This window comes from Lithobates pipiens, unplaced genomic scaffold (genome assembly GCF_037356315.1).
Source record: "Lithobates pipiens isolate NorthernLeopardFrog02 unplaced genomic scaffold, aLitPip1_a1.2 Scaffold_30, whole genome shotgun sequence".
Lineage (NCBI taxonomy): Eukaryota > Metazoa > Chordata > Amphibia > Anura > Ranidae > Lithobates > Lithobates pipiens.
Genome location: NW_027507791.1, coordinates 30,613,601 through 30,641,286, shown reverse-complemented (window position 1 = coordinate 30,641,286; position 27,686 = coordinate 30,613,601). Strand labels below are relative to the sequence as shown.

General features: G+C 55.1%; 2 protein-coding genes across 10 annotated transcripts; one reads left to right on the top strand and one right to left on the bottom strand.

Moving 5' to 3' along the window:
- On the top strand, positions 1-27,607 carry LOC143942565 (acyl-coenzyme A thioesterase THEM4-like). 7 transcript variants are annotated; one of them, XM_077463911.1, is made up of 7 exons: positions 26-165; positions 20,518-20,624; positions 22,706-22,844; positions 22,933-23,086; positions 23,195-23,305; positions 23,540-23,664; positions 26,690-27,607. In XM_077463911.1, exons 1-7 carry the CDS (start codon positions 129-131, stop codon positions 26,734-26,736), a joined length of 720 nt encoding a protein of 239 aa, XP_077320037.1. In that variant the 5' UTR covers positions 26-128; the 3' UTR covers positions 26,737-27,607. The 7 variants fall into 7 exon arrangements, with proteins under 7 accessions (XP_077320038.1, XP_077320042.1, XP_077320037.1 ...); XM_077463914.1 differs by lacking the exon at positions 26-165 and adding an exon at positions 18,364-18,573; XM_077463913.1 differs by lacking the exon at positions 26-165 and adding an exon at positions 19,191-19,356.
- On the bottom strand, positions 8,795-19,004 carry LOC143942564 (acyl-coenzyme A thioesterase THEM4-like). Of its 3 annotated transcripts, none has more exons than XM_077463910.1 (7): positions 18,887-19,004; positions 18,117-18,232; positions 13,891-14,029; positions 11,289-11,442; positions 11,068-11,178; positions 10,681-10,805; positions 8,795-9,693 (listed from the first exon to the last, which is right to left on the bottom strand). In XM_077463910.1, the coding sequence occupies exons 2-7, from the start codon at positions 18,225-18,227 to the stop codon at positions 9,647-9,649; spliced, it is 687 nt and encodes a 228-aa protein (XP_077320036.1). In that variant the 5' UTR covers positions 18,228-18,232; positions 18,887-19,004; the 3' UTR covers positions 8,795-9,646. The 3 variants fall into 3 exon arrangements, with proteins under 3 accessions (XP_077320036.1, XP_077320034.1, XP_077320035.1); XM_077463908.1 differs by lacking the exon at positions 18,887-19,004 and adding an exon at positions 18,748-18,834; XM_077463909.1 differs by lacking the exon at positions 18,887-19,004 and adding an exon at positions 18,748-18,829 and having other exon boundaries at positions 11,289-11,430.
- Positions 27,608-27,686: the final 79 nt, after the last annotated feature.

Sequence of the window (27,686 nt, the reverse complement as noted above, 5' to 3'; positions counted from 1 at the left end):
AGGCTTCAGGAAAATGTCTCCGGACTCAGGGACATGTGAGAATAGAGACCAGTCATGGAAGATGCTGATAAAAGGGACATTGGTGGAATGGAAGGGGTGTGGAGAGGAGGTGGGCAGGGAAGCTGTTTATGTCTAAAGCAGCAAAAGAACCACAACTCCCAGCAGGTAAGGGGGCTGGGTTCTGGAGCTTGTGGGCTTTGCTGGACTTGTAGTTCAGTTATAGGTGGAGGAAGGGTACACAGAGCATGCTGGGATATGTGGTGCTCCGGTGTGGGGGGAGGGGACATGCTGGGATATGTGGTGCTCCGGTGTGGGGGGAGGGGACATGCTGGGATATGTAGTGCTCCGGTGTGGGGGGAGGGGACATGCTGGGATATGTAGTGCTCTGGTGTGGGGGAGGGGACATGCTGGGATTATGTAGTGCTCTGGTGTGGGGGGAGGGGGACATGCTGGGATATGTAGTGCTCTGGTGTGGGGGGGAGGGGACATGTAGTGCTCTGGTGTGGGGGAGGGGACATGCTGGGATATGTAGTGCTCTGGTGCGGGGGAGGGGACATGCTGGGATATGTAGTGCTCTGGTGTGGGGGAGGGGACATGCTGGGATATGTAGTGCTCTGGTGTGGGGAGGGGACATGCTGGGATATGTAGTGCTCTGGTGTGGGGGGGAGGGGACATGTAGTGCTCTGGTGTGGGGGAGGGACATGCTGGGATATGTAGTGCTCTGGTGCGGGGGAGGGGACATGCTGGGATATGTAGTGCTCTGGTGTGGGGGAGGGGACATGCTGGGATATGTAGTGCTCTGGTGTGGGGGAGGGGACATGCTGGGATATGTAGTGCTCTGGTGTGGGGAGGGGACATGCTGGGATATGTAGTGCTCTGGTGTGGGGGAGAGGACATGCTGGGATATGTAGTGCTCCGGTGTGGGGGAGGGGACATGCTGGGATATGTAGTGCTCCGGTGTGGGGGAGGGGACATGCTGGGATATGTAGTGCTCCGGTGTGGGGGAGGGGACATGCTGGGATATGTAGTGCTCCGGTGTGGGGGGAGGGGACATGCTGGGATATGTAGTGCTCCGGTGTGGGGGGAGGGGACATGCTGGGATATGTAGTGCTCCGGTGTGGGGGGAGGGACATGCTGGGATATGTAGTGCTCCGGTGTGTGGGGGGGGAGGGGACGTGCTGGGATATGTAGTGCTCCGGTGTGGGGGAGGGGACATGCTGGGATATGTAGTGCTCCGGTGTGGGGGGGGGGGAGGGGACATGCTGGGATATGTAGTGCTCCGGTGTGGGGGAGGGGACATGCTGGGATATGTAGTGCTCCGGTGTGGGGGGAGGGACATGCTGGGATATGTAGTGCTCCGGTGTGGGGAGAGGGGACATGCTGGGATATGTAGTGCTCCGGTGTGGGGGGAGGGGACATGCTGGGATATGTAGTGCTCCGGTGTGTGGGGGGGGAGGGGACGTGCTGGGATATGTAGTGCTCCGGTGTGGGGGGAGGGGACGTGCTGGGATATGTAGTGCTCCGGTGTGGGGGGGGGAGGGGACGTGCTGGGATATGTAGTGCTCCGGTGTGGGGGGGAGGGGACATGCTGGGATATGTAGTGCTCTGGTGTGGGGGGGAGGGGACATGCTGGGATATGTAGTGCTCCGGTGTGGGGGGAGGGGACATGCTGGGATATGTAGTACTCCGGTGTGGGGGAGGGGGACATGCTGGGATATGTAGTGCTCCGGTGTGGGGGGAGGGGACATGCTGGGATATGTAGTGCTCAGGTGTGGGGGGAGGGGACATGCTGGGATATGTAGTGCTCCGGTGTGGGGGGAGGGGACATGCTGGGATATGTAGTGCTCCGGTGGGGGGGAGGGGACATGCTGGGATATGTAGCGCTCTGGTGTGGGGGGAGGGGACGTGCTGGGATATGTAGTGCTCCGGTGTGGGGGAGGGGACATGCTGGGATATGTAGTGCTCCGGTGGGGGGGAGGGGACATGCTGGGATATGTAGCGCTCCGGGTGTGGGGGGAGGGGACATGCTGGGATATGTAGTGCTCCGGTGGGGGGGAGGGTACATGCTGGGATATGTAGTGCTCCGGTGTGGGGGAGGGGACATGCTGGGATATGTAGCGCTCCGGTGTGGGGGGAGGGGACATGCTGGGATATGTAGCGCTCCGGTGTGGGGGAGGGGACATGCTGGGATATGTGGTGCTCCGGTGTGGGGGGGGGGGGAGGGGACATGCTGGGATATGTAGCGCTCTGGTGTGGGGGGAGGGGACGTGCTGGGATATGTAGTGCTCCGGTGTGGGGGGAGGGGACATGCTGGGATATGTAGTGCTCAGGTGTGGGGGGAGGGGACATGCTGGGATATGTAGTGCTCCGGGGACATGCTGGGATATGTAGTGCTCCGGTGGGGGGGAGGGGACATGCTGGGATATGTAGTGCTCTGGTGTGGGGGGAGGGGACATGCTGGGATATGTAGTGCTCTGGTGTGGGGGGAGGGGACATGCTGGGATATGTAGTGCTTCGGTGTGGGGGGAGGGGACATTCTGGGATATGTAGTGCTCTGGTGTGGGGGAGGGGACATGCTGGGATATGTAGTGCTCTGGTGTGGGGGAGGGGACATGCTGGGATATGTAGTACTCCGGTGCGGGGGAGGGGACATGCTGGGATATGTAGTGCTCCGGTGTGGGGGGAGGGGACATGCTGGGATATGTAGTGCTCCGGTGTGGGGGAGGGGACATGCTGGGATATGTAGTGCTCTGGTGTGGGGGAGGGGACATGCTGGGATATGTAGTACTCCGGTGCGGGGGAGGGGACATGCTGGGATATGTAGTGCTCAGGTGTGGGGGAGGGGACATGCTGGGATATGTAGTGCTCCGGTGTGGGGGGGGGGGGGGAGGGGACATGCTGGGATATGTAGTGCTCCGGTGTGGGGGGGGGGAGGGGGCATGCTGGGATATGTAGTGCTCAGGTGTGGGGGGGGGGGAGGGGACGTGCTGGGATATGTAGTGCTCTGGTGTGGGGGAGGGGACATGCTGGGATATGTAGTGCTCTGGTGTGGGGGGAGGGGACATGCTGGGATATGTAGTGCTCCGGTGTGGGGGGGGGGGAGGGGACGTGCTGGGATATGTAGTGCTCTGGTGTGGGGAGGGGACATGCTGGGATATGTAGTACTCCGGTGCGGGGGAGGGGACATGCTGGGATATGTAGTGCTCCGGTGTGGGGGAGGGGACATGCTGGGATATGTAGTGCTCTGGTGTGGGGGAGGGGACATGCTGGGATATGTAGTGCTCTGGTGTGGGGGAAGGGGGCATGCTGGGATATGTAGCGCTCTGGTGTGGGGGAGGGGACATGGTGGGATATGTAGTGCTCCGGTGTGGGGGAGGGGACATGCTGGGATATGTAGTGCTCCGGTGTGGGGGAGGGGACATGCTGGGACATGCAGTGCTCCGGTGTGGGGGGGGGGAGTGGACATGCTGGGATATGTAGTGCTCTGGTGTGGGGGAGGGGACATGCTGGGATATGTAGTGCTCAGGTGTGGGGGAGGGGACATGCTGGGATATGTAGTGCTCCGGTGTGGGGGAGGGGACATGCAGTGCTCCGGTGTGGGGGGGGGAGGGGACATGCTGGGATATGTAGTACTCCGGTGCGGGGGAGGGGACATGCTGGGATATGTAGTGCTCCGGTGTGGGGGGAGGGGACATGCTGGGATATGTAGTGCTCTGGTGTGGGGGAGGGGACATGCTGGGATATGTAGTGCTCTGGTGTGGGGGAAGGGGGCATGCTGGGATATGTAGCGCTCTGGTGTGGGGGAGGGGACATGGTGGGATATGTAGTGCTCCGGTGTGGGGGAGGGGACATGCTGGGATATGTAGTGCTCCGGTGTGGGGGAGGGGACATGCTGGGACATGCAGTGCTCCGGTGTGGGGGGGGGGAGGGGACATGCTGGGATATGTAGTGCTCTGGTGTGGGGGAGGGGACATGCTGGGATATGTAGTGCTCAGGTGTGGGGGAGGGGACATGCTGGGATATGTAGTGCTCCGGTGTGGGGGAGGGGACATGCAGTGCTCCGGTGTGGGGGGGGGGGAGGGGACATGCTGGGATATGTAGTGCTCAGGTGTGGGGGAGGGGACATGCTGGGATATGTAGTGCTCAGGTGTGGGGGAGGGGACATGCTGGGATATGTAGTGCTCCGGTGTGGGGGAGGGGACATGCAGTGCTCCGGTGTGGGGGGAGGGGACATGCTGGGATATGTAGTGCTCCGGTGTGGGGGGAGGGGACATGCTGGGTTATGTAATGCTCCGGTGTGGGGGGAGGGGAGGCGACATGCTGGGATATGTAGTGCTCCGGTGTGGGGGAGGGGACATGCTGGGTTATGTAGTGCTCCGGTGTGGGGGGAGGGGAGGGGACATGCTGGGATATGTAGTGCTCCGGTGTGGGGGGGGGGGGAGGGGACATGCTGGGATATGTAGTGCTCCGGTGTGGGGGGAGGGGAGGGGACATGCTGGGATATGTAGTGCTCCGGTGTGGGGGGAGGGGACATGCTGGGATATGTAGTGCTCTGGTGTGGGGGGAGGGGACATGCTGGGATATGTAGCGCTCTGGTGTGGGGGGGGGGGACATGCTGGGATATGTAGTGCTCCGGTGTGGGGGGGGGGGGGGGAGGGGACATGCTGGGATATGTAGTGCTCCGGTGTGGGGGGGGAGGGGACATGCTGGGATATGTAGTGCTCCGGTGTGGGGGGAGGGAGGGGACATGCTGGGTTATGTAGTGCTCCGGTGTGGGGGAGGGGACATGCTGGGATATGTAGTGCTCCGGTGTGGGGGAGGGAGGGGACATGCTGGGTTATGTAGTGCTCCGGTGTGGGGGAGGGGACATGCTGGGATATGTAGTGCTCCGGTGTGGGGGGGAGGGGACATGCTGGGATATGTAGTGCTCCGGTGTGGGGGGGAGGGGACATGCTGGGATATGTAGTGCTCCGGTGTGGGGGGAGGGGACATGCTGGGATATGTAGTGCTCAGGTGTGGGGGGAGGGGGACATGCTGGGATATGTAGTGCTCCGGTGTGGGGGGAGGGGACATGCTGGGATATGTAGCGCTCTGGTGTGGGGGAGGGGACATGCTGGGATATGTAGTGCTCCGGTGTGGGAGGGGGGGAGGGGACATGCTGGGATATGTAGTGCTCCGGTGTGGGGGGAGGGGACATGCTGGGATATGTAGTGCTCCGGTGTGGGGGGAGGGGACATGCTGGGATATGTAGTGCTCCGGTGTGGGGGGAGGGGACATGCTGGGATATGTAGTGCTCTGGTGTGGGGGGAGGGGACATGCTGGGATATGTAGCGCTCTGGTGTGGGGGGGGGGACATGCTGGGATATGTAGTGCTCCGGTGTGGGAGGGAGGGAGGGGACATGCTGGGTTATGTAGTGCTCCGGTGTGGGGGGAAGGGAGGGGACATGCTGGGATATGTGGTGCTCCGGTGTGGGGGGAGGGGACATGCTGGGATATGTAGTGCTCTGGTGTGGGGGGAGGGGACATGCTGGGATATGTAGTGCTCCGGTGTGGGGGGAGGGGACATGCTGGGATATGTAGTGCTCTGGTGTGGGGGGAGGGGACATGCTGGGATATGTAGTGCTCTGGTGTGGGGGAGGGGACATGCTGGGATATGTAGTGCTCCGGTGTGGGGGGGGGGGGGGGAGGGGACATGCTGGGATATGTAGTGCTCCGGTGTGGGGGGAGGGGACATGCTGGGATATGTAGTGCTCAGGTGTGGGGGGAGGGGGACATGCTGGGATATGTAGTGCTCCGGTGTGGGGGGAGGGGACATGCTGGGATATGTAGCGCTCTGGTGTGGGGGAGGGGACATGCTGGGATATGTAGTGCTCCGGTGTGGGAGGGGGGGAGGGGACATGCTGGGATATGTAGTGCTCCGGTGTGGGGGGAGGGGACATGCTGGGATATGTAGTGCTCTGGTGTGGGGGGAGGGGACATGCTGGGATATGTAGCGCTCTGGTGTGGGGGAGGGGACATGCTGGGATATGTAGTGCTCCGGTGTGGGAGGGAGGGGACATGCTGGGTTATGTAGTGCTCCGGTGTGGGGGGGAAGGGAGGGGACATGCTGGGATATGTGGTGCTCTGGTGTGGGGGAGGGGACATGCTGGGATATGTAGTGCTCCGGTGTGGGGGGAGGGGACATGCTGGGATATGTAGTGCTCTGGTGTGGGGGGAGGGGACATGCTGGGATATGTAGTGCTCTGGTGTGGGGGAGGGGACATGCTGGGATATGTAGTGCTCCGGTGTGGGGGGGGGGGGGGAGGGGACATGCTGGGATATGTAGTGCTCCGGTGTGGGGGGGGGAGGGGACATGCTGGGATATGTAGTGCTCCGGTGTGGGGGGAGGGAGGGGACATGCTGGGATATGTAGTGCTCCGGTGTGGGGGAGGGGACATGCTGGGATATGTAGTACTCCGGTGTGGGGGGAGGGGACATGCTGGGATATGTAGTGCTCCGGTGTGGGGGGAGGGGACATGCTGGGATATGTAGTGCTCCGGTGTGGGGGGAGGGGACATGCTGGGATATGTAGTGCTCCGGTGTTGGGGGAGGGGACATGCTGGGATATGTAGTGCTCAGGTGTGGGGGGAGGGGGACATGCTGGGATATGTAGTGCTCCGGTGTGGGGGGAGGGGACATGCTGGGATATGTAGTGCTCCGGTGTGGGGGGAGGGGACATGCTGGGATATGTAGCGCTCTGGTGTGGGGGGAGGGGACATGCTGGGATATGTAGCGCTCTGGTGTGGGGGGAGGGGACATGCTGGGATATGTAGCGCTCTGGTGTGGGGGAGGGGACATGCTGGGATATGTAGTGCTCCGGTGTGGGAGGGGGGGAGGGGACATGCTGGGATATGTAGTGCTCTGGTGTGGGGGGAGGGGACATGCTGGGATATGTAGTGCTCTGGTGTGGGGGGGGGGGGGGGGGAGGGGACATGCTGGGATATGTGGTGCTCCGGTGTGTGGGGGAGGGGACATGCTGGGATATGTGGTGCTCCGGTGTGTGGGGGAGGGGACATGCTGGGATATGTAGTGCTCCGGTGTGGGGGGGAGGGGACATGCTGGGATATGTAGTGCTCTGGTGTGGGGGAGGGGACATGCTGGGATATGTAGTGCTCCGGTGTGGGGGGAGGGGACATGCTGGGATATGTAGTGCTCCGGTGTGGGGGGAGGGGACATGCTGGGATATGTAGTGCTCCGGTGTGGGGGGGGGGGAGGGGACATGCTGGGATATGTAGTGCTCCGGTGTGGGGGAGGGGACATGCTGGGATATGTAGTGCTCCGGTGTGGGGGAGGGGACATGCTGGGATATGTAGTGCTCTGGTGTGGGGGGAGGGGACATGCTGGGATATGTAGTGCTCTGGTGTGGGGGGAGGGGACATGCTGGGATATGTAGTGCTCCGGTGTGGGGGGAGGGGACATGCTGGGATATGTAGTGCTCCGGTGTGGGGGGAGGGGACATGCTGGGATATGTAGTGCTCCGGTGTGGGGGAGGGGACATGCTGGGATATGTGGTGCTCTGGTGTGGGGGGGGGAGGGGACATGCTGGGATATGTAGTGCTCTGGTGTGGGGGGAGGGGACATGCTGGGATATGTAGTGCTCTGGTGTGGGGGGAGGGGACATGCTGGGATATGTAGTGCTCTGGTGTGGGGGAGGGGACATGCTGGGATATGTAGTGCTCCGGTGTGGGGGAGGGGACATGCTGGGATATGTAGCGCTCCGGTGTGGGGGGAGGGGACATGCTGGGATATGTAGCGCTCCGGTGTGGGGGAGGGGACATGCTGGGATATGTAGCGCTCCGGTGTGGGGGGAGGGGACATGCTGGGATATGTAGCGCTCCGGTGTGGGGGAGGGGACATGCTGGGATATGTAGTGCTCCGGTGTGGGGGGGGGAGGGGACATGCTGGGATATGTAGTGCTCCGGTGTGGGGGGGGGAGGGGACATGCTGGGATATGTAGTGCTCCGGTGTGGGGGGGGGAGGGGACATGCTGGGATATGTAGTGCTCCGGTGTGGGGGGGGGGAGGGGACATGCTGGGATATGTAGTGCTCCGGTGTGGGGGGGGGAGGGGACATGCTGGGATATGTAGCGCTCTGGTGTGGGGGGAGGGGACATGCTGGGATATGTAGTGCTCCGGTGGGGAGGGGATATGCTGGGATATGTAGTACTCTGGTGTGGTGGGAGGGGACATGCTGTGCTCTGGTGTGGGGGGAGGGGAGGGGAGGGGATATGCTGGCATGTCCAGCTCCATGATGTCATCATGGGGGAGGGGAAGAGGACTCCAGTGACAACCTGGACATGGAGGTCACCAGAGCTTCAAAAAAGGGTGAAGGCAGTGCTGGGAAATGGCGGCCACACAAAATATTGACACTTTGGGCCCAATTCGGACATTTTCACTTAGGGGTGTACTGACTTTTGTGGCCAGCGGTTTAGACATTAATGGCTGTGTGTTGAGTTATTTTGAGGGGACGGGAAATTTACACTGTTATACAAGCTGTAACACTCACTACTTTACATTGTAGACAAGTGTCATTTCTCCAGTGTTGTCACATGAAAAGAGAGAAGAAATGTCACTGAGGGGTGTACTTACTTGTATATGTATGTGTGTGTGTATATATATATACTCTATCTGGGAATGTATGAGGATCACAGGGAGCCAGTAAAGAGAACCTGTCAGTCACTTTCCCCCCTCGGTGGCACCACCAGGAAAGCCAAATCCAGTATAAAAAAAAAAAAAAAACTCCCAGAGCCACAACCTTCAAAAGAATGAAAACTTTATTAACATTTCTATTGTGAGTTTTGTTCGGAAAGGCCCTAATGCTTCTTCGGAAGTATTTGGAAACAACATATGAAATAGAAATCCTTCAATATCCTACGAATCCAGTCAATGGGAAAAGTAATAAATAACAAGACACACAATATTACAATGAATGCAGATATAGAATGTCAAGTTTCCTGACTAAGTCCCTGTTCAGCAGCGCTGTCTTCAGGGGGCACCCATAGTGAGGTAGAGTGCCAACAGACTGAGGCATATTGGGGGGGGGGGGGGGGGGGGTTGTTGTTGGACCCAGAGGGGGCCCCCGTTTCGAGATCCGGTCTACAGTACAGAGGAGGGCGTGTGAGAACATTACTTGGAGTTGGCCTCTAGAAAACGCCTCCCAGGTGCTACAGTACAGGATCTGCCGCCCACTAGTGGCAGACAGGATACACTACAGTACAGGATCTGCCGCCCACTAGTGGCAGACAGGATACACTACAGTACAGGATCTGCCGCACACTAGTGGCAGACGGGATACACTACAGTACAGGATCTGCCGCCCACTAGTGGCAGACGGGATACACTACAGTACAGGATCTGCCGCCCACTAGTGGCAGACAGGATACACTACAGTACAGGATCTGCCGCACACTAGTGGCAGACGGGATACACTACAGTACAGGATCTGCCGCCCACTAGTGGCAGACGGGATACACTACAGTACAAAGTGGTGCTGCCAACCGATAGAAGAGGATCTGCCATACCGGCGACAGGCTTGCGGTGGAAGATGAGAAAAAAAATTAATAAAAAAAAAAAGTGAATACTTCCGGGTGTCAGAAATGTACAAATATTTATAGTTTGGCTTCAGCTTCTCTCGGGGTCACCGTAATGAACAAACCTGGAAGGGGAAACAAGAGGAGAATTATCAGTGATAGCGCAGGAGGAATAAGAGAAGTGAAAGAGGGAGCAAGAGGGGCGGGGCATGACTGAACAGGCGGGGGGGGGGGGGGTGGGACTGAACAGGGAGGGGGAGGGAGGCGACTGAATAGGCAGGGGAGGGAGGGACTGAACAGGGAGGGAGGGAGGCGACTGAACAGGCAGGGAAGGGGAGCAACGGGAGAGGCAGGGGATGGAGGGGGGGGGGGGGAGGCGACTGAACAGGGAGGGGAGGAGGGAGGGACTGAACAGGGAGGGGGAGGGAGGCGACTGAATAGGCAGGGGAGGGAGGGACTGAACAGGGAGGGAGGGAGGCGACTGAACAGGCAGGGAAGGGGAGCAACGGAGAGGCAGGGGATGGAGGGGGGGGGGGAGGCGACTGAACAGGGAGGGGGGAGGGAGGCGACTGAATAGGCAGGGGAGGGAGGGACTGAACAGGGAGGGAGGGAGGCGACTGAACAGGCAGGGAAGGGGAGCAACGGGAGAGGCAGGGGATGGAGGGGGGGGGGGGGGAGGCGACTGAACAGGGGAGGGGGGGAGGGAGGGACTGAACAGGCAGGGGAGGGGGGGGAGGGAAGGACTGAACAGGCAGGGGAGGCGACTGAACAGGCAGGGGAGGGGATGGGGGGAGGCGACTGAACAGGCAGGGAAGGGGAGCAACGGGAGAGGCAGGGGATGGAGGAGTGGGAGGGGCAATAGGATAAGCAGGGGAGGGGCGATGGAAAAAGCAGGAAAGAAGCAAAGAGAGAAGCAGGGAGTGACGGGAGTTGGAGTGGAGGAAAGAAAGGGTGAGGGGTGGGGCTTAGAGGGGAGAAGAGGTAGGATAGGCAAGGGAGGAGCAAAGGAAGAGACAGGGGAGGGCAATGAGAAAGTCGGGGGAGGGGCGATGGCAGGGACAGAAGAGGAAGGAATAGAGTTAGAATAAAGATTTCCCAGCAGTAGTCCTCACCGGTGGCCTCGTTGTGCAGCACAGCCTCATCATGACTGCGGACCCGGCAGCTGCTGTAGACTTTGCGGCCTTCTACCTTCTCCACTCGGCTGTCTACGAGGACTGTGGATCCCAGAGGAATCGGACTACAGACACAAAGAGAACCTCATTACACCTCTCCGCTACCACAGCTTCAGAACATCAATAAATTGTTTTAACTCCCCCCCCCCCCCCTCCCCCCGGGTCTCCCCATTATCATCATTCTTTCCCGAGCCAACTGGAATCACATCTCCTATGGAAGGAACCTTCTATAACCTTCTGGATTTCTCTGAAAATCTATGTAGTGTGGAAGTCTTCCTCCATTCAATGTACATTAGTCAGGTAGGTCCTCCCACCCTGGGCACTTACTTCCGATAGTTGATGTTCAGGTTGGCCGTCATAGCCGGTCCGCAGGTGTACACGGTTCCAGTCCCCACGGTGGCGTCTATGATGGTGGCGATGCAACCTCCGTGTGTGTACCTAGAAGAAGGCAAAGGGGACATGAGAGGTGCAAGCAGAACAGGATGGCCAAGAAAAAAAAGAATATGATTCTGAGTAAGACGAGCTGGACAAAAGAAAAGAACGCTCACCCTCGGGGGCCCTCCAGATAGGGCCCGGGCTGGAATATGCAGACCGTCCTCTTCTCCGTCTGGTTATAGAACATACAATACTCAAAGCCGACTCCATCTTGGTCAAGGTTCCTGGTGAAGAGGCGAGTTTTCCTGTCTCCCTCTGGAATCAAACCTGTGCAGAGGTCACCAGAGGAGCTTACGCTCTAATGTCCCCCTCCCCCACAGTCACACACTATTATACATTTATATAGCTGATATATACCGCAGTGCTGTACAGAGATCACAGGAGGAGCTTTTCCACCAGGTGATGCTGTTTTGCAAGGTTCTGTTGGCTCACTCTGCTTTGCTCTCCGTTGGAGGAAACATCAAGCCTGGGCCTGTCCTGCAGGCTTCTCCCCCAACCACCATACAGTGGGTGGGGGGAGATGAAGGTGGAGGCTCTCCAGAGGCACTGAGGCCTACTCCAAGCTGCAATGGATCCTGGGCCTGTCCCTATGCAAGAGGAGTCCTTACCAGTCTTCCAGGATAAAGTGGTGAACAGTCTTTGCCACCTTGCCAGGAAGGAGGAACAGAAACTTGCTGTCACGAAAGGAGAGCTCAGGAAAAAGAAATCCCTGCATAGTAAGTCTGGAAACAGTAAGAGGGAAGTCTCCAAGCTGAAGTCTCTGGAAGAGGCATTAAAAAAAGCAAGAGAAGTCGGTTTGCCTCTCTGAAGGAGATCAGGGGGTGTGTTGAGAGAAAAGTGTGTGAATGAGAGAGTTTCCAAAAGATGAAGGAAAGTGTCTGTGTCCAGTACCAGCCAGAGGGACAGTATGGATGGAGGCGTGGGGGTGTAAAGAAGTGGCTTCACGTGGTGCTACCAGTACTACTATCTCAGGATCTGTCATGTCTGAGTCAGTATCTGCCCCCCTCCCCTCCCCAGCAGCCTTGGGTCATCTCAGGAGGAGGTTGAGGAAAAATGGCGGCTTGCTGCAGGCCATTACAGAAATGGAATCTCCCTTGAGCAGCACCGACTCCTCAGAAGATCCTGGTAAAGGAGTGCTTGCTGAAAATCTCTGTGTGGAGGACTTTTCTGAGATGGCACCTGCCAACAGATCCTTGCAATCAGCAGGGAATGCAGGATTAGCTGGTTGCGAGGGGTCCAAACGGTGCAGAGCAGGAATGTCGCATGAACATTGACACTGCAGAGCAGGAGAGTCGTATGAACACTAAAACGGCTGGTGATCTTTCTAAGCAGAAGACTTGACTTGTTGATGGGACTGCTGGTATCTGCGGTGCTTCTGGGACTAGGGTGAGCGGGACTGTTGTCCTGGGAGGGAGGATCAAGTGGTGGGTAATTTACCAAACCAGACTTCAGAGGTTCCTATGCAGCCAGTTAATGCTTCATCTGTCCCAGCTAGGAATTAAGCTAAGGCCGTGTCGGGACAAGGTCATGCTGCTGGTGGTAGAAGGGAGCCAGTTGTGCGACTTTCGCCAAAGCGCCTTCCTCCATTTAAAACATGGGAATGTGGTACAGCTCAGGTGGGAAGGAGGAGGTACTCCACCTATCAGGAGGGTGGTTGTGGATAAGATCCTAACCATGGGATTTAAGGCGGATGATAATTATGCTCTGATCAGTCCAGCCAGTTCCTTTGAATATGATTTGTCATTTGTGTGCGTCCAGAACCTCTAGATCTGTTTTAGGAGCGGTTTGAGAGTGTATATGGGGACCAGCCGGACTGGAAGGGGCTTGTCCCTAAAGTTGTCTCACGACAGCCCTTAATAAAAAAAAAAAAAAGCGACTATCCTCACAAGGAATAAGTCTATACCCCCCCCCCCCCCCCCCCGAGGATTTATGGGTTTGGTTGAGGTTTGGTGAAAATGTTGTGTCCCCTAAAAAAAAGATTGTGGATGATAGAGGAATCTGGACGGGTGGGCGGGTCGGTGTTGAGTGTGTGGAAATGTGGTCCAGCATTTGCCCTCCTCTGCCTATATTGGTAGAGATGGAATTACCCTCTGTCCCATCAGTGTCTGTGAGGCCAGCTATATTGTCGGTGTCCCCCCCCCCCCCCCCAGTCTGTGGTCTCCCAGTCAGTGTCAGAAAGTGTGGTTGTCAAATCTGTGTCCGCACCCATTGTTTTTATCCTAGTCTAGTGGAGGGTGCTGGACCAGCGTGTATGGTGGTGCCAACCCCTCCTCCTCCGGTGTGGCTGGAGGTCGGCAGGCACCGAGGGGTGGAGTGAGGGGTGGATTGGATGATGGTGAGAGGTAGAAAGGGGAAAGGAATGAGGGTGGCTGGTGCAAGGTGAAAGATGTGGAGGTTGGGATGATATGGGGGGGGGGGGGGGGGGTTGGAATTACATCCTGATGGCGATTAAATCTCGATGTTTTAGCCTGGATTGTGTTAAGTTGAGGTTTGGGGTTTGTAGTAGTTTTTTTTTTTTTTTTTTTTTTTTATTGTTTTTCTATCATCTTGTCAGGAAACTGTTTTCTTTACTTGCTGATGTAGGCACGCTTGTTTTTGTTTAGTTGTTTGTGCAATTTTTATGTTTTTATTAATGAGCTGTTTGTATATTTTATTTTTTATAACTTCTACACTCTGATGCCCCCCCCCCCACAGTCACACACTGTTATCTCTCACCGTCTCGGTGATGGACGGAGGTGTTGTAGGAGGGAAGTCTCCTCCAGCTCTGGTCTCGGCTCAGCTCCTCGTACAGTCTCTTGGTGTCGGGGCTCCAGGTGGCGTTGGGTAGAGAGTAGTCTCGTGGTTGGTGGGCGACCTGCAAATATCAGATGTCAGGTAGGCGTTTTTAGAGTCCATTCACACTTGTTGCAATTTATAAATTGCGCGATTTGCATTGCGACTTTACGTGACCTCGTCACGACTTTGGCCAATGTCTTCGGTTTTTGTTTGTGCTCTACAAAGTCGATAGACATGTGCAGAAAGGGAAAAAATTTAGTTTCTTTATTTTCTAACATTCCCAGAAAGATTTGGATGCGAATTGGTCGTAAATTGATCAACCGAGTCGAATTGTGTGTGTGAAGAATATCTGGTTGTTAAGAAGGGGGCCAGAAAGCCGGATGCCGCTTCCTTAACAACCAATTACCCATCAGCGGGTTTCTCTACTGACAACTGAATGAAACAAAAGAGAAGCAGCAATTAAAAATAGCAGGCGTGCGGGATCCAAGATGGCCACTTATCCCTGGAGCCGCGGGCCGCCTACAGCTCTGCACTGGGCCCCTGGAGCTTCCTATCCCCGCTGCCTCTGTCTGCCACACTTCTTAAGGGGCCGCTGCACCCACGTATGGCCAGGTGAGGCGTCTATGGAAATTCTTGCTCAGCTTGGCATGGCACGGCTCCCGTAACATTCATCATTGGCGTCTATGGAAATTCTTGGTCAGCTTGGCATGGCACGGCTCCCGTAACCTTCATCATTGGCGTCTATGGAAATTCTTGGTCAGCTTGGCATGGCACGGCTCCCGTAACCTTCATCATTGGCGTCTATGGAAATTCTTGGTCAGCTTGGCATGGCACGGCTCCCGTAACCTTCATCATTGGCGTCTATGGAAATTCTTGGTCAGCTTGGCATGGCACGGCTCCCGTAACCTTCATCATTGGCGTCTATGGAAATTCTTGGTCAGCTTGGCATGGCACGGCTCCCGTAACATTCATCATTGGCGTCTATGGAAAAATCTTGCTCAGCTTGGCATGTCAAGCTGACCAAAAATCTCACTGCACATGCGTGAGATCGGCAGGTGCATGCTGGGTAGCCAGCCATCTTAAAAAGTCATATTTCGACCGGAACTCCGCTTTAAGAAGTCGCTCACGGACTAGGTTATAGACTCCATCACAATATAAACCTGTTTTTCAGGTTTTATTGTTCCACGTTTCCTATGCTTATTATGCTAAGGCCTGGCCGGATAGATGTGTGCACTCACTCGAGTCAATTCTTAGACGTTTCAGGCTTTTGGCCAAAATTTTTGCGCCACGCCGGTTCGGGGTGCAAACATCCCGCCCCCCACCCCAGGGACCTCCTTTTCTCCCCTGGCTGTAGTATTTGCATGCTTGTCCTTATGTCTTCTCTTCTCTATTTTTTGTTCTTCTTTCCCCCCCTGGAGAACTAGGTTTCATCCCAGAACGCTTCGTGTTGGGGAAAGGACACTGAGGCTCCTCAACACAAAGTGCTCCAGGATGAAACCTAGTTTTCCAAAAGGGGGAAAGGACGCTTAGGCTCCTCCTTTTGGAGAACTAGGTTTCATCCCGGAATGCTTCGTGTTGAGGAGCCTCGGCGTCCTTTCCCCCTTTTGGAGAACTAGGCTTCATCTCGGAAACAGTTCCTGTTGAGGAGCTTCGTGTCTGTTCCAAGCAGGAATCCATGCTCTGGGTTGGGGTGAGGTGGCCATTCGGGATCTCGGTGCTCTTACCACCCTTGTGCACCATGAGTACTCTTGGGCATATGAACCCCCCACACCCCACCGCAGGGTGATCTCTCAACACTCAGGGCCTTAATTCTCCTACCAAACGTAGGAAGGCGTTTCAAGAAGATCGTTCTTGTAAAGGCCGATATGCTTCTCCTACAAGAAACCCATTTCACTAGGTCTTACCGAACGTCCTTCTCTCCATAAACAATATCCAGTGTTCTTCCTGGCCAATGCCACCGATAAAACTAAAAGGAGTGGCTATATGCCTCACGAATCGCGTCTTTTACCCTTCGGCCAGGAAATCAGGGATCCAACGAGTGGTTCCTATTGGTTAAGGGTATGGTGGGGGGGGGGGGGGCCCTTAAGTTGATGCCTGCCTTAAAGAGGAAGTAAACCCTGATGGGTTTACTTCCTCTTTCATTCCCTGCAAAGGCAAAGCATAATGGACTACTATGCATCGCATTGCATCGCATCGCATCGTAGTCCATTATGTGTCACTTACCTGACACAGGAGCCAGCGAAGTCACCGCTGTCCCCTGTAGTCCGGAGCGTCCATCTTCTCGGTGGGTCTCGCTGCTCTGCCGCTGTCATTCGTCGAAGCCGCGATGATGTCACGCATGCGCCGTAGACAGCGGTGCCTGTCTTCGGGCAAATATCTCCTAAACCGTATAGTTTTGGGAGATATTTCTTGGACCTACAGGTAAGCCTTAATCTAGGCTTACCTGTAGGTCAAAGGGGTTTTGTAAGGGTTTACAACCACTTTAACTCCATAGTTGGAGGGTCAAGTTATTTGTGGGGGAGGGGACTAACCTTGCTTTAGACCTGTCTTTAGATACATCTGTGCTCCATAAGTTTACATACCCTGGCAGAATTTATGATTTCTTGGCCGTTTTTCAGAGAATATGAAGGATAACCAAAACTTTTCTTTTACCCGTGGTTGGCTGAAGCCATTTATTATCAATCAACCGTGTTTTACTCTTTTTAAATCGTAACGGCAACAGAAACTACTCAAATGATCAAAAGTTTACATACCCCAGTGATTTTTGGCCTGATAACACGCACCCAAGTTGACACAAAGGGGTTTGAACGGCCATTAAATTAAAGGTCACCATCCTCACCTGTGATCTCTTGGCTTCAAAAACTCATTTACCTTTTATACACACACTAATTGGGACTCCTGACAAACCCTTGCATCTTCCATCCACTGCTGCACTGACGTTTCTGGATTCCCAGTCACGGGAAACGAAAAAAAGAATTGCCAAGGGATCTGTGGGGAAAAGGTAGCTGAACTGTAATAAAACAGGAAAGGGATATAAAAAGATATCCAAGGAATTGAGAACGCCAATCGGCAGTGTTCAAACTCTAATCAAGAAGTGGAAAATGAGGGGGTTCTGTTGAAAACCAAACCACGGTCAGGTAGACCAACTAAAATTTCAGCCACAACTGCCAGGAAAAAATTGTTTCGGGATACAAAGGAAAAAAAAAAAAAGAAAAACCCATAAATAACTTCAGGGGAAACACAGGACTCTCTGAAAACATGTGGTGTGGCCGTTTCAAGATGCCCAATAAGGAGGCACTTGAAGAAAGATGGGCTGCATGGTCGAGTCTCCAGAAGAAAAGTCATTACGACGCAAATACCACAAAGTAACAAAGTATCCGGCTTACAATACACCAAACAGCACAGAGACAAGACTCAAACCTTCCGGCACAAAGTCATTTGCAGCAACGAGACCAAAATTTAAGCTTTTTTTAACCCTACATTTGGAGAGGAGTCAACGAGGCCTATGATGAAAGGTCCACCATCCCTACTGTGAAACACGGAGGTGGGTCGCTGATGTTTTGGGGGATGTGGGAGCTACAAAAGGCCACAATAAATTTGGTCAAAAATTGACGGCAAGACGAATGTAGTATGTTATCAAAAAATACTGAAGGAACATTTCCATTCACCAGCCAGGAAGCTGCGCATGGGACGGACTTGGACATTCCAACATGACAATGATCCAAAACACGAGGCCAAGTCCACCCGTCATTGGCTACAGCAGAATAAAGTGAAGGTTCTGGGAGTGGCCATCTCAGTCTCCTGACCTCAATATCATTGAGCCCCTCCGGTGGAGATCTCAAAACCGCGCCGTTCATGGAGGACGGCCCAAGAATTTCCAGGAACCGGAGAGCTTTGTGCCGAGAGGAACCATCTGAGAAGATAAAGAGCCTCCTCCACAAATACCCCACAAGACTTCAAGCCGTCATTGATGGTGAAGGGGGTGGCAATACACGGTATTAAGAACTGGGGTGTGCAAACTTTTTTGATCAGGGTCATTTGGGTCGTTTCTGTTGCTATTATGATATAAAAATCACGAGCGCAGGCTCATGTAGTGACAACAGGTGGAATGTTGGAATGTACCCCCCCCCCCACACTGGAAACATCACCCACCAATCAGTACTCACGGAGAACTGGCGATCGCTCTGTACTCCGGTGGCGATGTTGGCGGCGGTGGAGGAGGCGTGGCGGCAGACGGCAGCGCCGCCCCGGATGATCCTGGAGATTCCGTACAGCATGGTGCCTGAGAGAGGAGACAGGAAGGAGATGAGATGGGGACACCGACATTCCGGGGGAGGAGGGGCCAGCACACGTCACATGACCATACACAGGCGACATGCGACCTTTATACAGAGAGGGGGAGGGGCTAGCACACAGCTCGCCGTCGTGGATGAGGGATATGTCACCTGCACGGTCTGTGGAGCTGTACAAAGTTCATGGGAAGGATACAAATACAGGAAGGTTCATCAGGGAGCTCCGCCCCCCCCCAGGTGACGGAACGCGCTGCAATGTGCGGTGATGGGCTGCAGCGTAACAACCGGCCAATGAGATGACGGGTCTGATAATGATCCGAGGGCCAATCAGGTGACCCTTCATTTATATAAATATCCTGCTACCCCCACACCAGAGCACTACATATCCCAGCATGTCCTGGTATCGGGGGATGGGGGGGGGGACACCCTGGGGCGTGCTGCCATTGCCCACTATTGGGGGGGGCTGCTCTGCTGAGAGGTGAACTACAAGTCCCAGAACATTCACCTAGAACTGAACTACCCGGCTGAAGGACTACAAGTCTCAGCATAGCCCGCAGAGCTCTCTATCCAGGGATGATAGGAGTTGCAGTTCTCCTGTCACTTTCTATGAATGAGGAGCTCCCCCCCTGACCCCCCCTCCTCACCTGTCCCGCCAGTCCCTCCAATGTCCTCCTGATCAGCTCCTTCCAGGACTATATCCCGCCCACACCTGTCCCTGTGTCAGGAGACCTTTTCCTGAAGCCTGCGCCTGGAGAAGAGGGACCTGGGACTACAACAACATGGCCGCCATACTGCGCCTAACACAGAGGAGAGGGCGGCCTCTAGCGGTGACACTGCGCCCCACTCTACTCGGGTATCGGTGTCCCCGCTAGAGGCCGCCCTCTCCTGTGTATTAGGCGCAGTGTGGCGGCCATGTTGTTGTAGTCCCGGCTCCCTATTCTCCAGGCAAAGGCTTCAGGAAAATGTCTCCGGACTCGGGGACATGTGAGAATAGAGACCAGTCCTGCAAGATGCTGATAAAAGGGACATTGGTGGAATGGAAGGGGTCTGGAGAGGAGGTGGGCAGGGAAGCTGTTTAAGTCTAAAGCAGCAAAAGAACCACAACTCCCAGCAGGTAAGGGGGCTGGGTTCTGGAGCTTGTGGGCTTTGCTGGGACTTGTAGTTCAGTTCTAGGTGGAGGAAGGGTACACAGAGCATGCTGGGATATGTGGTGCTCCGGTGTGGGGGGAGGGGACATGCTGGGATATGTGGTGCTCCGGTGTGGGGGGAGGGGACATGCTGGGATATGTGGTGCTCTGGTGTGGGGGGAGGGGACATGCTGGGATATGTAGTGCTCTGGTGTGGGGGGGGGGGGAGGGGACATGCTGGGATATGTAGTGCTCTGGTGTGGGGGGGGGGGGGGGGAGGGGACATGCTGGGATATGTAGTGCTCTGGTGTGGGGGGGGGAGGGGACATGCTGGGATATGTAGTGCTCCGGTGTGGGGGGGAGGGGACATGCTGGGATATGTAGTGCTCTGGTGTGGGGGGGGGGGGAGGGGACATGCTGGGATATGTAGTGCTCTGGTGTGGGGGAGGGGACATGCTGGGATATGTAGTGCTCTGGTGTGGGGGGAGGGGACATGCTGGGATATGTAGTGCTCTGGTGTGGGGGGGGGGGGGGAGGGGACATGCTGGGATATGTAGTGCTCTGGTGTGGGGGAGGGGACATGCTGGGATATGTAGTGCTCCGGTGTGGGGGGGGGGGGGAGGGGACATGCTGGGATATGTAGTGCTCCGGTGTGGGGGGGAGGGGACATGCTGGGATATGTAGTGCTCTGGTGTGGGGGGGAGGGGACATGCTGGGATATGTAGTGCTCCGGTGTGGGGGAGGGGACATGCTGGGATATGTAGTGCTCCGGTGTGGGGGAGGGGACATGCTGGGATATGTAGTGCTCCGGTGTGGGGGAGGGGACATGCTGCGATATGTAGTGCTCCGGTGTGGGGGAGGGGACATGCTGGGATATGTAGTGCTCCGGTGTGGGGGAGGGGACATGCTGGGATATGTAGTGCTCCGGTGTGGGGGAGGGGACATGCTGGGATATGTAGTACTCCGGTGTGGGGGAGGGGACATGCTGGGATATGTAGTACTCCGGTGTGGGGGAGGGGACATGCTGGGATATGTAGTACTCCGGTGTGGGGGAGGGGACATGCTGGGATATGTAGTACTCCGGTGTGGGGGATAATGTATAGAGTGTCGGTGTCCCCGTCTCATCTCCTTCCTGTCTCCTCTCTCAGGCACCATGCTGTACGAAATCTCCAGGATCATCCAGGGCGGCGCTGCCGTCTGCCGCCACGCCTCCTCCACCGCCGCCGCCAGGGTACAGCATGAACACCTATTCCCTGTGAGTACTGATTGGTTGGGGGAGGGGTTAACCGCCTGGAGTGTCCCCAGTGGGGGAGGGGCATGCCATCTAATGCGCGCTCTCTGCTGCCGGACGGAGCCCCATAGGCACAATGCCTCTCCGGATATAAATTTGGATACATTTGTAGCCATTCGGATGTATCTGAATCTCAGACGACATGGTAACACGTTTTTTGTTGAAATTTAATTTACGTTCGTTTATCGTTTTCTCACCCATTCCAAATTATTTATATGCGACTTGGATTCGGATCGTTGGGGGGGGGGGGGACAAAAAACGGTCAACCGATTCCAATTCTGTGTCAAGAAATACCTGGTTGCTAAGGGGAGGGGGGGTGGTGGCTGCCGCCCCCGCCTCCTCCTTAACAACCAATGAGTCATCAGCTGTCAGCGGGCTTCCCTACTGACGGCTGAAATGTAAACAAAACACCCCACCCCCTTTGTGACATCAACAACCCAGCTTTGCCTGGTTGGTGATGTCACAGGGGCGGGGCCACCTGATGGCTCCACCCCTTAGCCATGTTAGAGCCGTCGGACATTCAACAGCATAGAGCGTCCGAAAGGTTTTTTTTTTTCATATTTTATTTTTTTGGGGGGTGGAAAGGGTAGGGGTACTATGTACCTCATACTCATTCACATAGTTGGGGGGCAGGGCGGGATCTGGGGGGGCCTCCTTGTTAAAGCCCCCACAACCACCGGCCAGGGTTGTCGGGAAGAGGCACTTGTCCCAATCAACATGGGGACAAGGTGGGTTTTTTTTATTTTATTTTTTTTTCCTCCATTTTGCTAATACCCCCCCCCCCCCCCCCCTTTCCTTGCTTGCCCTGGTCTGCACCGGATAAGGGCCTGGGGGGAATTTTTATTTACTATTTTTGATCTATATACCCCATACTCATTCAGATAGGTGGGTAGGGCGGGATCTGGGGTCCCCCTTGGTAAAGGTGGCTTCCAGATTCTGGTAATCCCACCCCCCCCCCCCCGTGTTGTATGGTGGGGGGGGGGGGGGGGGGGGGATGTCCAGTGTTGGGGAGGGTCAGTGTTGTATGGTGGGGGACCGATGTCCGGTGTTGGGGAGGGTCAGTGTTGTATGGTGGGGGGACCGATGTCCGGTGTTGGGGAGGGTCAGTGTTGTATGGTGGGGGGACCGATGTCCGGTGTTGGGGAGGGTCAGTGTTGTATGGTGGGGGACCGATGTCCGGTGTTGGGGAGGGTCAGTGTTGTATGGTGGGGGGACTGATGTCCGGTGTTGGGGAGGGTCAGTGTTGTATGGTGGGGGGACCGATGTCCGGTGTTGGGGAGGGTCAGTGTTGTATGGTGGGGGGACTGATGTCCGGTATTGGGGAGGGTCAGTATTCGTTTGGGCGTTGTCGGGAAGAGGCCCTTGTCCCTATCAGCATGGTGCTTAGGGCAGGGCACTTGCTCATACTACACCCCCACCCACCTTTCCTGGGTTGCATGTTTGGATAAAGGTCTGGACCCCTACGCCCTTTTTTTCTGGACTGAGGGAGGGGGGTGCCCATGCAGGTTTGTTTTTGTTTTGTTTTTTCCAGGATTTTCTATTGCCAGCGCTCCATTTGTTTTTACATTTCAGCTGTCAGTGGGGAAGCCCGCTGACAGCCAACGAGTCTTTGGTTGCTAAGGACGTGGCAGACGGCGCCCCCGGCCCGATCCTTAACAACCAGCTATTTCTTCACACAGAATTCGAATCGGTTGAATTTTTTTTTTTTTTTTTTTTTTATTTTTTTTTTTTTTATTGACGAGTTCAAATTGTTTTCCAAAAAATTGTGGAATCCGTCAGAAAAATGAATAAACAAAATTTTTAACTAAACAAATTCTGAAACCAAAATTTTGGTAACGTAAGAAAAAAACACCCTGACTGCGGGACGGTGATCACTGCCAGTGGGAGGTGATCCCCAAAAATCTGCTTCCTATAGGCTGAATATTCACCAAAGACTCCACCCAGAATTGTCTCCTTTTTTTAACCCTCTCAGTCATAGAAAAGCCAAAGCGAGGGCGCAGGTCTGACGTCTCTTGTGATTTTTTATTTATTTTTTTTATCTGCAGGACGCCCACCAACCGCGGGACTACGCCCTGCCCAACCCCACCTGGAACCCCGAAACCAAGAGGCTGTACGAGGAGTTGAGCCGAGACCCGAGCTGGAGGAGACTTCCCTCCTACGAGGAGTTCGCTGGCAGCAGATCGAGTACACGAATAATAGTGTGTGGCTGTGGTGGGGGTGACATTAGAGTGTAAGCTCCTCTGGTGACCTCTGACCTCCTCCTCCTGTACAGGTATGCGCCCGGAGGCCGACGGGAAAACTCGTCTCTTCACCAGGAACCTGGACCAGGAAGGAATCGGCTTCGAGTATTGTATGTTCTATAACGAGGCGGAGAAGAGGACGGTCTGCATATTCCAGCCCGGGCCCTATCTAGGGGGCCTCACTGGGTGAGCGTTCTTTTCCTTTTTTTTCTCGCCAAGCCTACTCTAACCAGAATCCTTTGGTTCCTCGGGTTCTCCTTCCAGCTCTCGCGTCACCTCCTTGCCTTCTTCTAGGTACACACACGGGGGCTGCATCGCCACCATCGTAGACACCACCGTGGGGACGGGAATTGTACACGGCATCGGACCGGCTATGACTGCCAACCTGAACCTCGACTATCGGAAGTAAGCGCCCAGGGGGAGAGGAGGACCTACCTGACACTACATGGTTGTCAGGAGATTGTACAATCAATGGCCGGAGGTGATGGTGGGATGCTGGTGGAGGTGTGGTCGTGACAGGGGAAGAATAATATTGGGGAGACTCACGTGGGGGGGGGTGGGGAGGGGGGGGTAGGAATTGTTGATGTTCTGAAGCTGTGATAGCGGAGAGGTGTAATGAGGTTCTCTTTGTGTCTGTAGTCCGATTCCTCTGGGATCCACAGTCCTCATAGACAGCCGAGTGGAGAAGGTAGATGGTCAGAAAGTCTACACCAGATGCCAGGTCCGCAGTCATGACAGCGCTGTGCTTCACAGCGAGGCCACCGGTGAGGACTACAGCTGGGAAATCTTCATTCTGTAACTCCATTCCTTCCCCTTTTGTCCCTCCTGTCACTCTTCTGTGGTTTCTCATCTGTCGCTCCTGTCACTGCTCTTCTGTCACTCCTCCTCTGCCATTCCTGTTTGTCTGCTGTTCCTGACGCTGCTCCTCTGTCTCTCCTGTCATTGCGCCTTTGTTGCTTCTCTGCCATTCCTGACGTTGTTCCTCTGCCGTTCCTCCCCTGCTGTTCCTGTTGCTGCTCCTCTGCCATTCCTGACATTGCTCCTCTCCTTGTTGCTACTCCTCCTCTCTCCTTCTTCCTCCTCTGCTGTTCCTGGCTTTGCTGCTCCCCTGTTTCTCCTGTCATTGCTCCCGATGTTGCTTCTCTGCCATTCCTCGTTTGTTGTCTGCTGTTCCTGTCATTGCTCCTCTGTCTCTCCTGTCGTTGCTCCTATATTGCTTCTCTACCGTTTATGTCATTGCTCCTCTCTCTCCCTCCTCTGCCTTTCCTGTTGTCTTTTCTGCTGTTCCTGACGCTCTGTTGTTGCTCCTCTGTCCCTGCTGTTCCTGGCGTTACTCCTCTGCCATTCCTCCTTGTTTCTTGTCTGCTGTTCCTGTCACTGCTCCTCTGCCGTTCCTGACGCTGTTTCTCTGTTGCTCCTCTGTCCCTCCTGTTGCTGCTCTTCTCTCCCTCCTTCCTCCTCTTCCATTCCTCTTGCTTCCTATTGCTGCTCCTCTCTCCCTCCTCTGCCATTCCTGTTTCTTGTCTGCTGTTTCTGTTGCTCCTCTGTGCCTCCTGTCGCTGCTCCTCTGTCCCTGCTCCTCTCTCCCTCCTTGTCTGCTGTTCCTGACGCTGCTCCTCTGTGTTGTTGCTCCTCTCTCCCTCCTTGTCTGCTGTTCCTGACGCTGCTCCTCTGTGTTGTTGCTCCTCTCTCCCTCCTTGTCTGCTGTTCCTGACGCTGCTCCTCTGTGTTGTTGCTCCTCTCTCCCTCCTTGTCTGCTGTTCCTGACGCTGCTCCTCTGTGTTGTTGCTCCTCTCTCCCTCCTTGTCTGCTGTTCCTGACGCTGCTCCTCTGTGTTGTTGCTCCTCTCTCCCTCCTTGTCTGCTGTTCCTGACGCTGCTCCTCTGTGTTGTTGCTCCTCTCTCCCTCCTTGTCTGCTGTTCCTGACGCTGCTCCTCTGTGTTGTTGCTCCTCTCTCCCTCCTTGTCTGCTGTTCCTGACGCTGCTCCTCTGTGTTGTTACTCCTCTCTCCCTCCTTGTCTGCTGTTCCTGACGCTGCTCCTCTGTGTTGTTGCTCCTCTCTCCCTCCTTGTCTGCTGTTCCTGACGCTGCTCCTCTGTGTTTCTGCTCTTCTCTCCCTCCTTCTCTGCCATTCCTAGCATTTCTCCTCTGCCATGCCTGTTTCTTGTCTGCTGTTCCTGTCACTGCTCCTCTGTGCCTCCTGTCGTAACTCCTCTCTCCCTCCTCTGCTGTTGCTGCTCCTCTGTCCCTGCTCCTCTCTCCCTCCTTGTCTGCTGTTCCTGATGCTGCTCCTCTGTTGTTGCTCCTCTCTCCCTCCTTGTCTGCTGTTCCTGACGCTGCTCCTCTGTTGTTGCTCCTCTCTCCCTCCTTGTCTGCTGCTCCTCTGTTGTTGCTCCTCTCTCTCCCTCCTTGTCTGCTGTTCCTGACGTTGCTCCTCTCTCCCTCCTTGTCTGCTGTTCCTGACGTTGCTCCTCTGTTGTTGCTCCTCTGTTGTTGCTCCTCTCTCCCTCCTTGTTTTCTGTTCCTCTGTTGTTGCTCCTCTCTCTCCCTCCTTGTCTGCTGTTCCTGACGCTGCTCCTCTGTTGTTGCTCCTCTCTCTCCCTCCTTGTCTGCTGTTCCTGACGCTGCTCCTCTGTTGTTGCTCCTCTCTCTCCTTGTCTGCTGTTCCTGACGCTGCTCCTCTCTCTCCCTCCTTGTCTGCTGTTCCTGACGCTGCTCCTCTGTGTTGTTGCTCCTCTCTCTCCCTCCTTCTCTGCCATTCCTAGCATTTCTCCTCTGCCATGCCTGTTTCTTGTCTGCTGTTCCTGTTACTGCTCCTCTGTGCCTCCTGTCGTAACTCCTCTCTCCCTCCTCTGCTGTTGCTGCTCCTCTGTCCCTGCTCCTCTCTCCCTCCTTGTCTGCTGTTCCTGATGCTGCTCCTCTGTTGTTGCTCCTCTCTCCCTCCTTGTCTGCTGCTCCTCTGTTGTTGCTCCTCTCTCTCCCTCCTTGTCTGCTGTTCCTGACGCTGCTCCTCTCTCCCTCCTTGTCTGCTGTTCCTGACGCTGCTCCTCTCTCCCTCCTTGTCTGCTGTTCCTGACACTGCTCCTCTCTCCCTCCTTGTCTGCTGTTCCTGACGCTGCTCCTCTGTTGTTGCTCCTCTCTCCCTCCTTGTCTTCTGTTCCTCTGTTGTTGCTCCTCTCTCTCCCTCCTAGTCTGCTGTTCCTGACGCTGCTCCTCTGTTGTTGCTCCTCTCTCCCTCCTTGTCTGCTGTTCCTGACACTGCTCCTCTCTCCCTCCTTGTCTGCTGTTCCTGACGCTGCTCCTCTGTTGTTGCTCCTCTCTCCCTCCTTGTCTTCTGTTCCTCTGTTGTTGCTCCTCTCTCTCCCTCCTAGTCTGCTGTTCCTGACGCTGCTCCTCTGTTGTTGCTCCTCTCTCTCCCTCCTTGTCTGCTGCGCCTCTGTTGTTGCTCCTCTCTCTCCCTCCTTGTCTGCTGTTCCTGACGCTGCCCCTCTGTTGTTGCTCCTCTCTCCCTCCTTGTCTGCTGCTCCTCTGTTGTTGCTCCTCTCTCTCCCTCCTTGTCTGCTGCTCCTCTGTTGTTGCTCCTCTCTCTCCCTCCTTGTCTGCTGCTCCTCTGTTGTTGCTCCTCTCTCTCCCTCCTTGTCTGCTGTTCCTGACGCTGCTCCTCTGCCGTTCCTCCTTTTCTGTCTCTCCATCTCTGTTGCTCCTGTTGTTGTTGTTGTTGTTGTTGTTGTTACTCTTGTTGTTGTTGCTGTTCTGACAATTTACTTTTTTTTTTCTCCTCTCCTCCAGCTTTGTACATTATGTTGAAGTCAGGAGAATCTGAATCCCGACTATAATTTACACATCACAGACCTCAGGAAATGTTACAGATTCTGTTGGTTGGCAGCTGCACTTTGTACTGTAATGTATCCTGTCTGTCACTAGAGGGCAGCAGATCCCATACTATAGAACCCCCTGGGAGAACTTTTTATAATGCACTCACCGCTCTTTTAGATCGATCGTTCCGTACCGTTGTAGTGGTCCCTGTCATGGGTCCTTTTTTTTTCTAGGTGGTGCAATGACCTCAAACCCGCCTACTTCAATATCTGGTCTACCTTTACTATGGGGGGGGGGGGGGGGGGCACACCGCTCCCCGAAGCCGACAGCCAGCACTGCTCAACAGGAACCTCATTACGCTCGCTGTGTTATCCCCCCCTGGGGCCGATTTACTACATGAGTGAAACGCTGTTCTTTGTAAAGTGAATTCAACCCAAGTGAATGTTCCCTCTCATAGTGTTCCCCATTCTACTCCTTTTTAGTAAATCGCCCCCCCCCCCCACCGTGTACCCTTTTTTGTACAGCCCTGTTCTTTATGACTCCTCCCAACCAAATGTAATTAATAATCGTTTATTATTATTATTGTATGTGACGTTTATTTAAACTGAATAAATACAGAAAATATTTTCACAGCATTTCGAGTGTTGCAAATACCTTCATTGTATCTTCTTTTACTGAGGTCATGTGACCGTCCTCCTCCTGCGCTGTGCGATAGGTGGGCGGAGCAAAGTGGTACCATGTGACACATCTTCCCTGTAGACACCGTTGCAGTGTTACCCCCCCCCCCCTCCCAGAGTCGATCGGCGCCCTTGCAGTCACATGGACTCATAGTTAAGAAAATAACATATAAAAAGATTAAAATATCACTTAAAAAAAAAAAGACAAAACAAATCATCACAGGGGCAAAGGTGGCTCCGTGGGACCCTGGAAGGGGGTGGAGTCACTGGAAAACCAAGGAAAAAGGAGAATT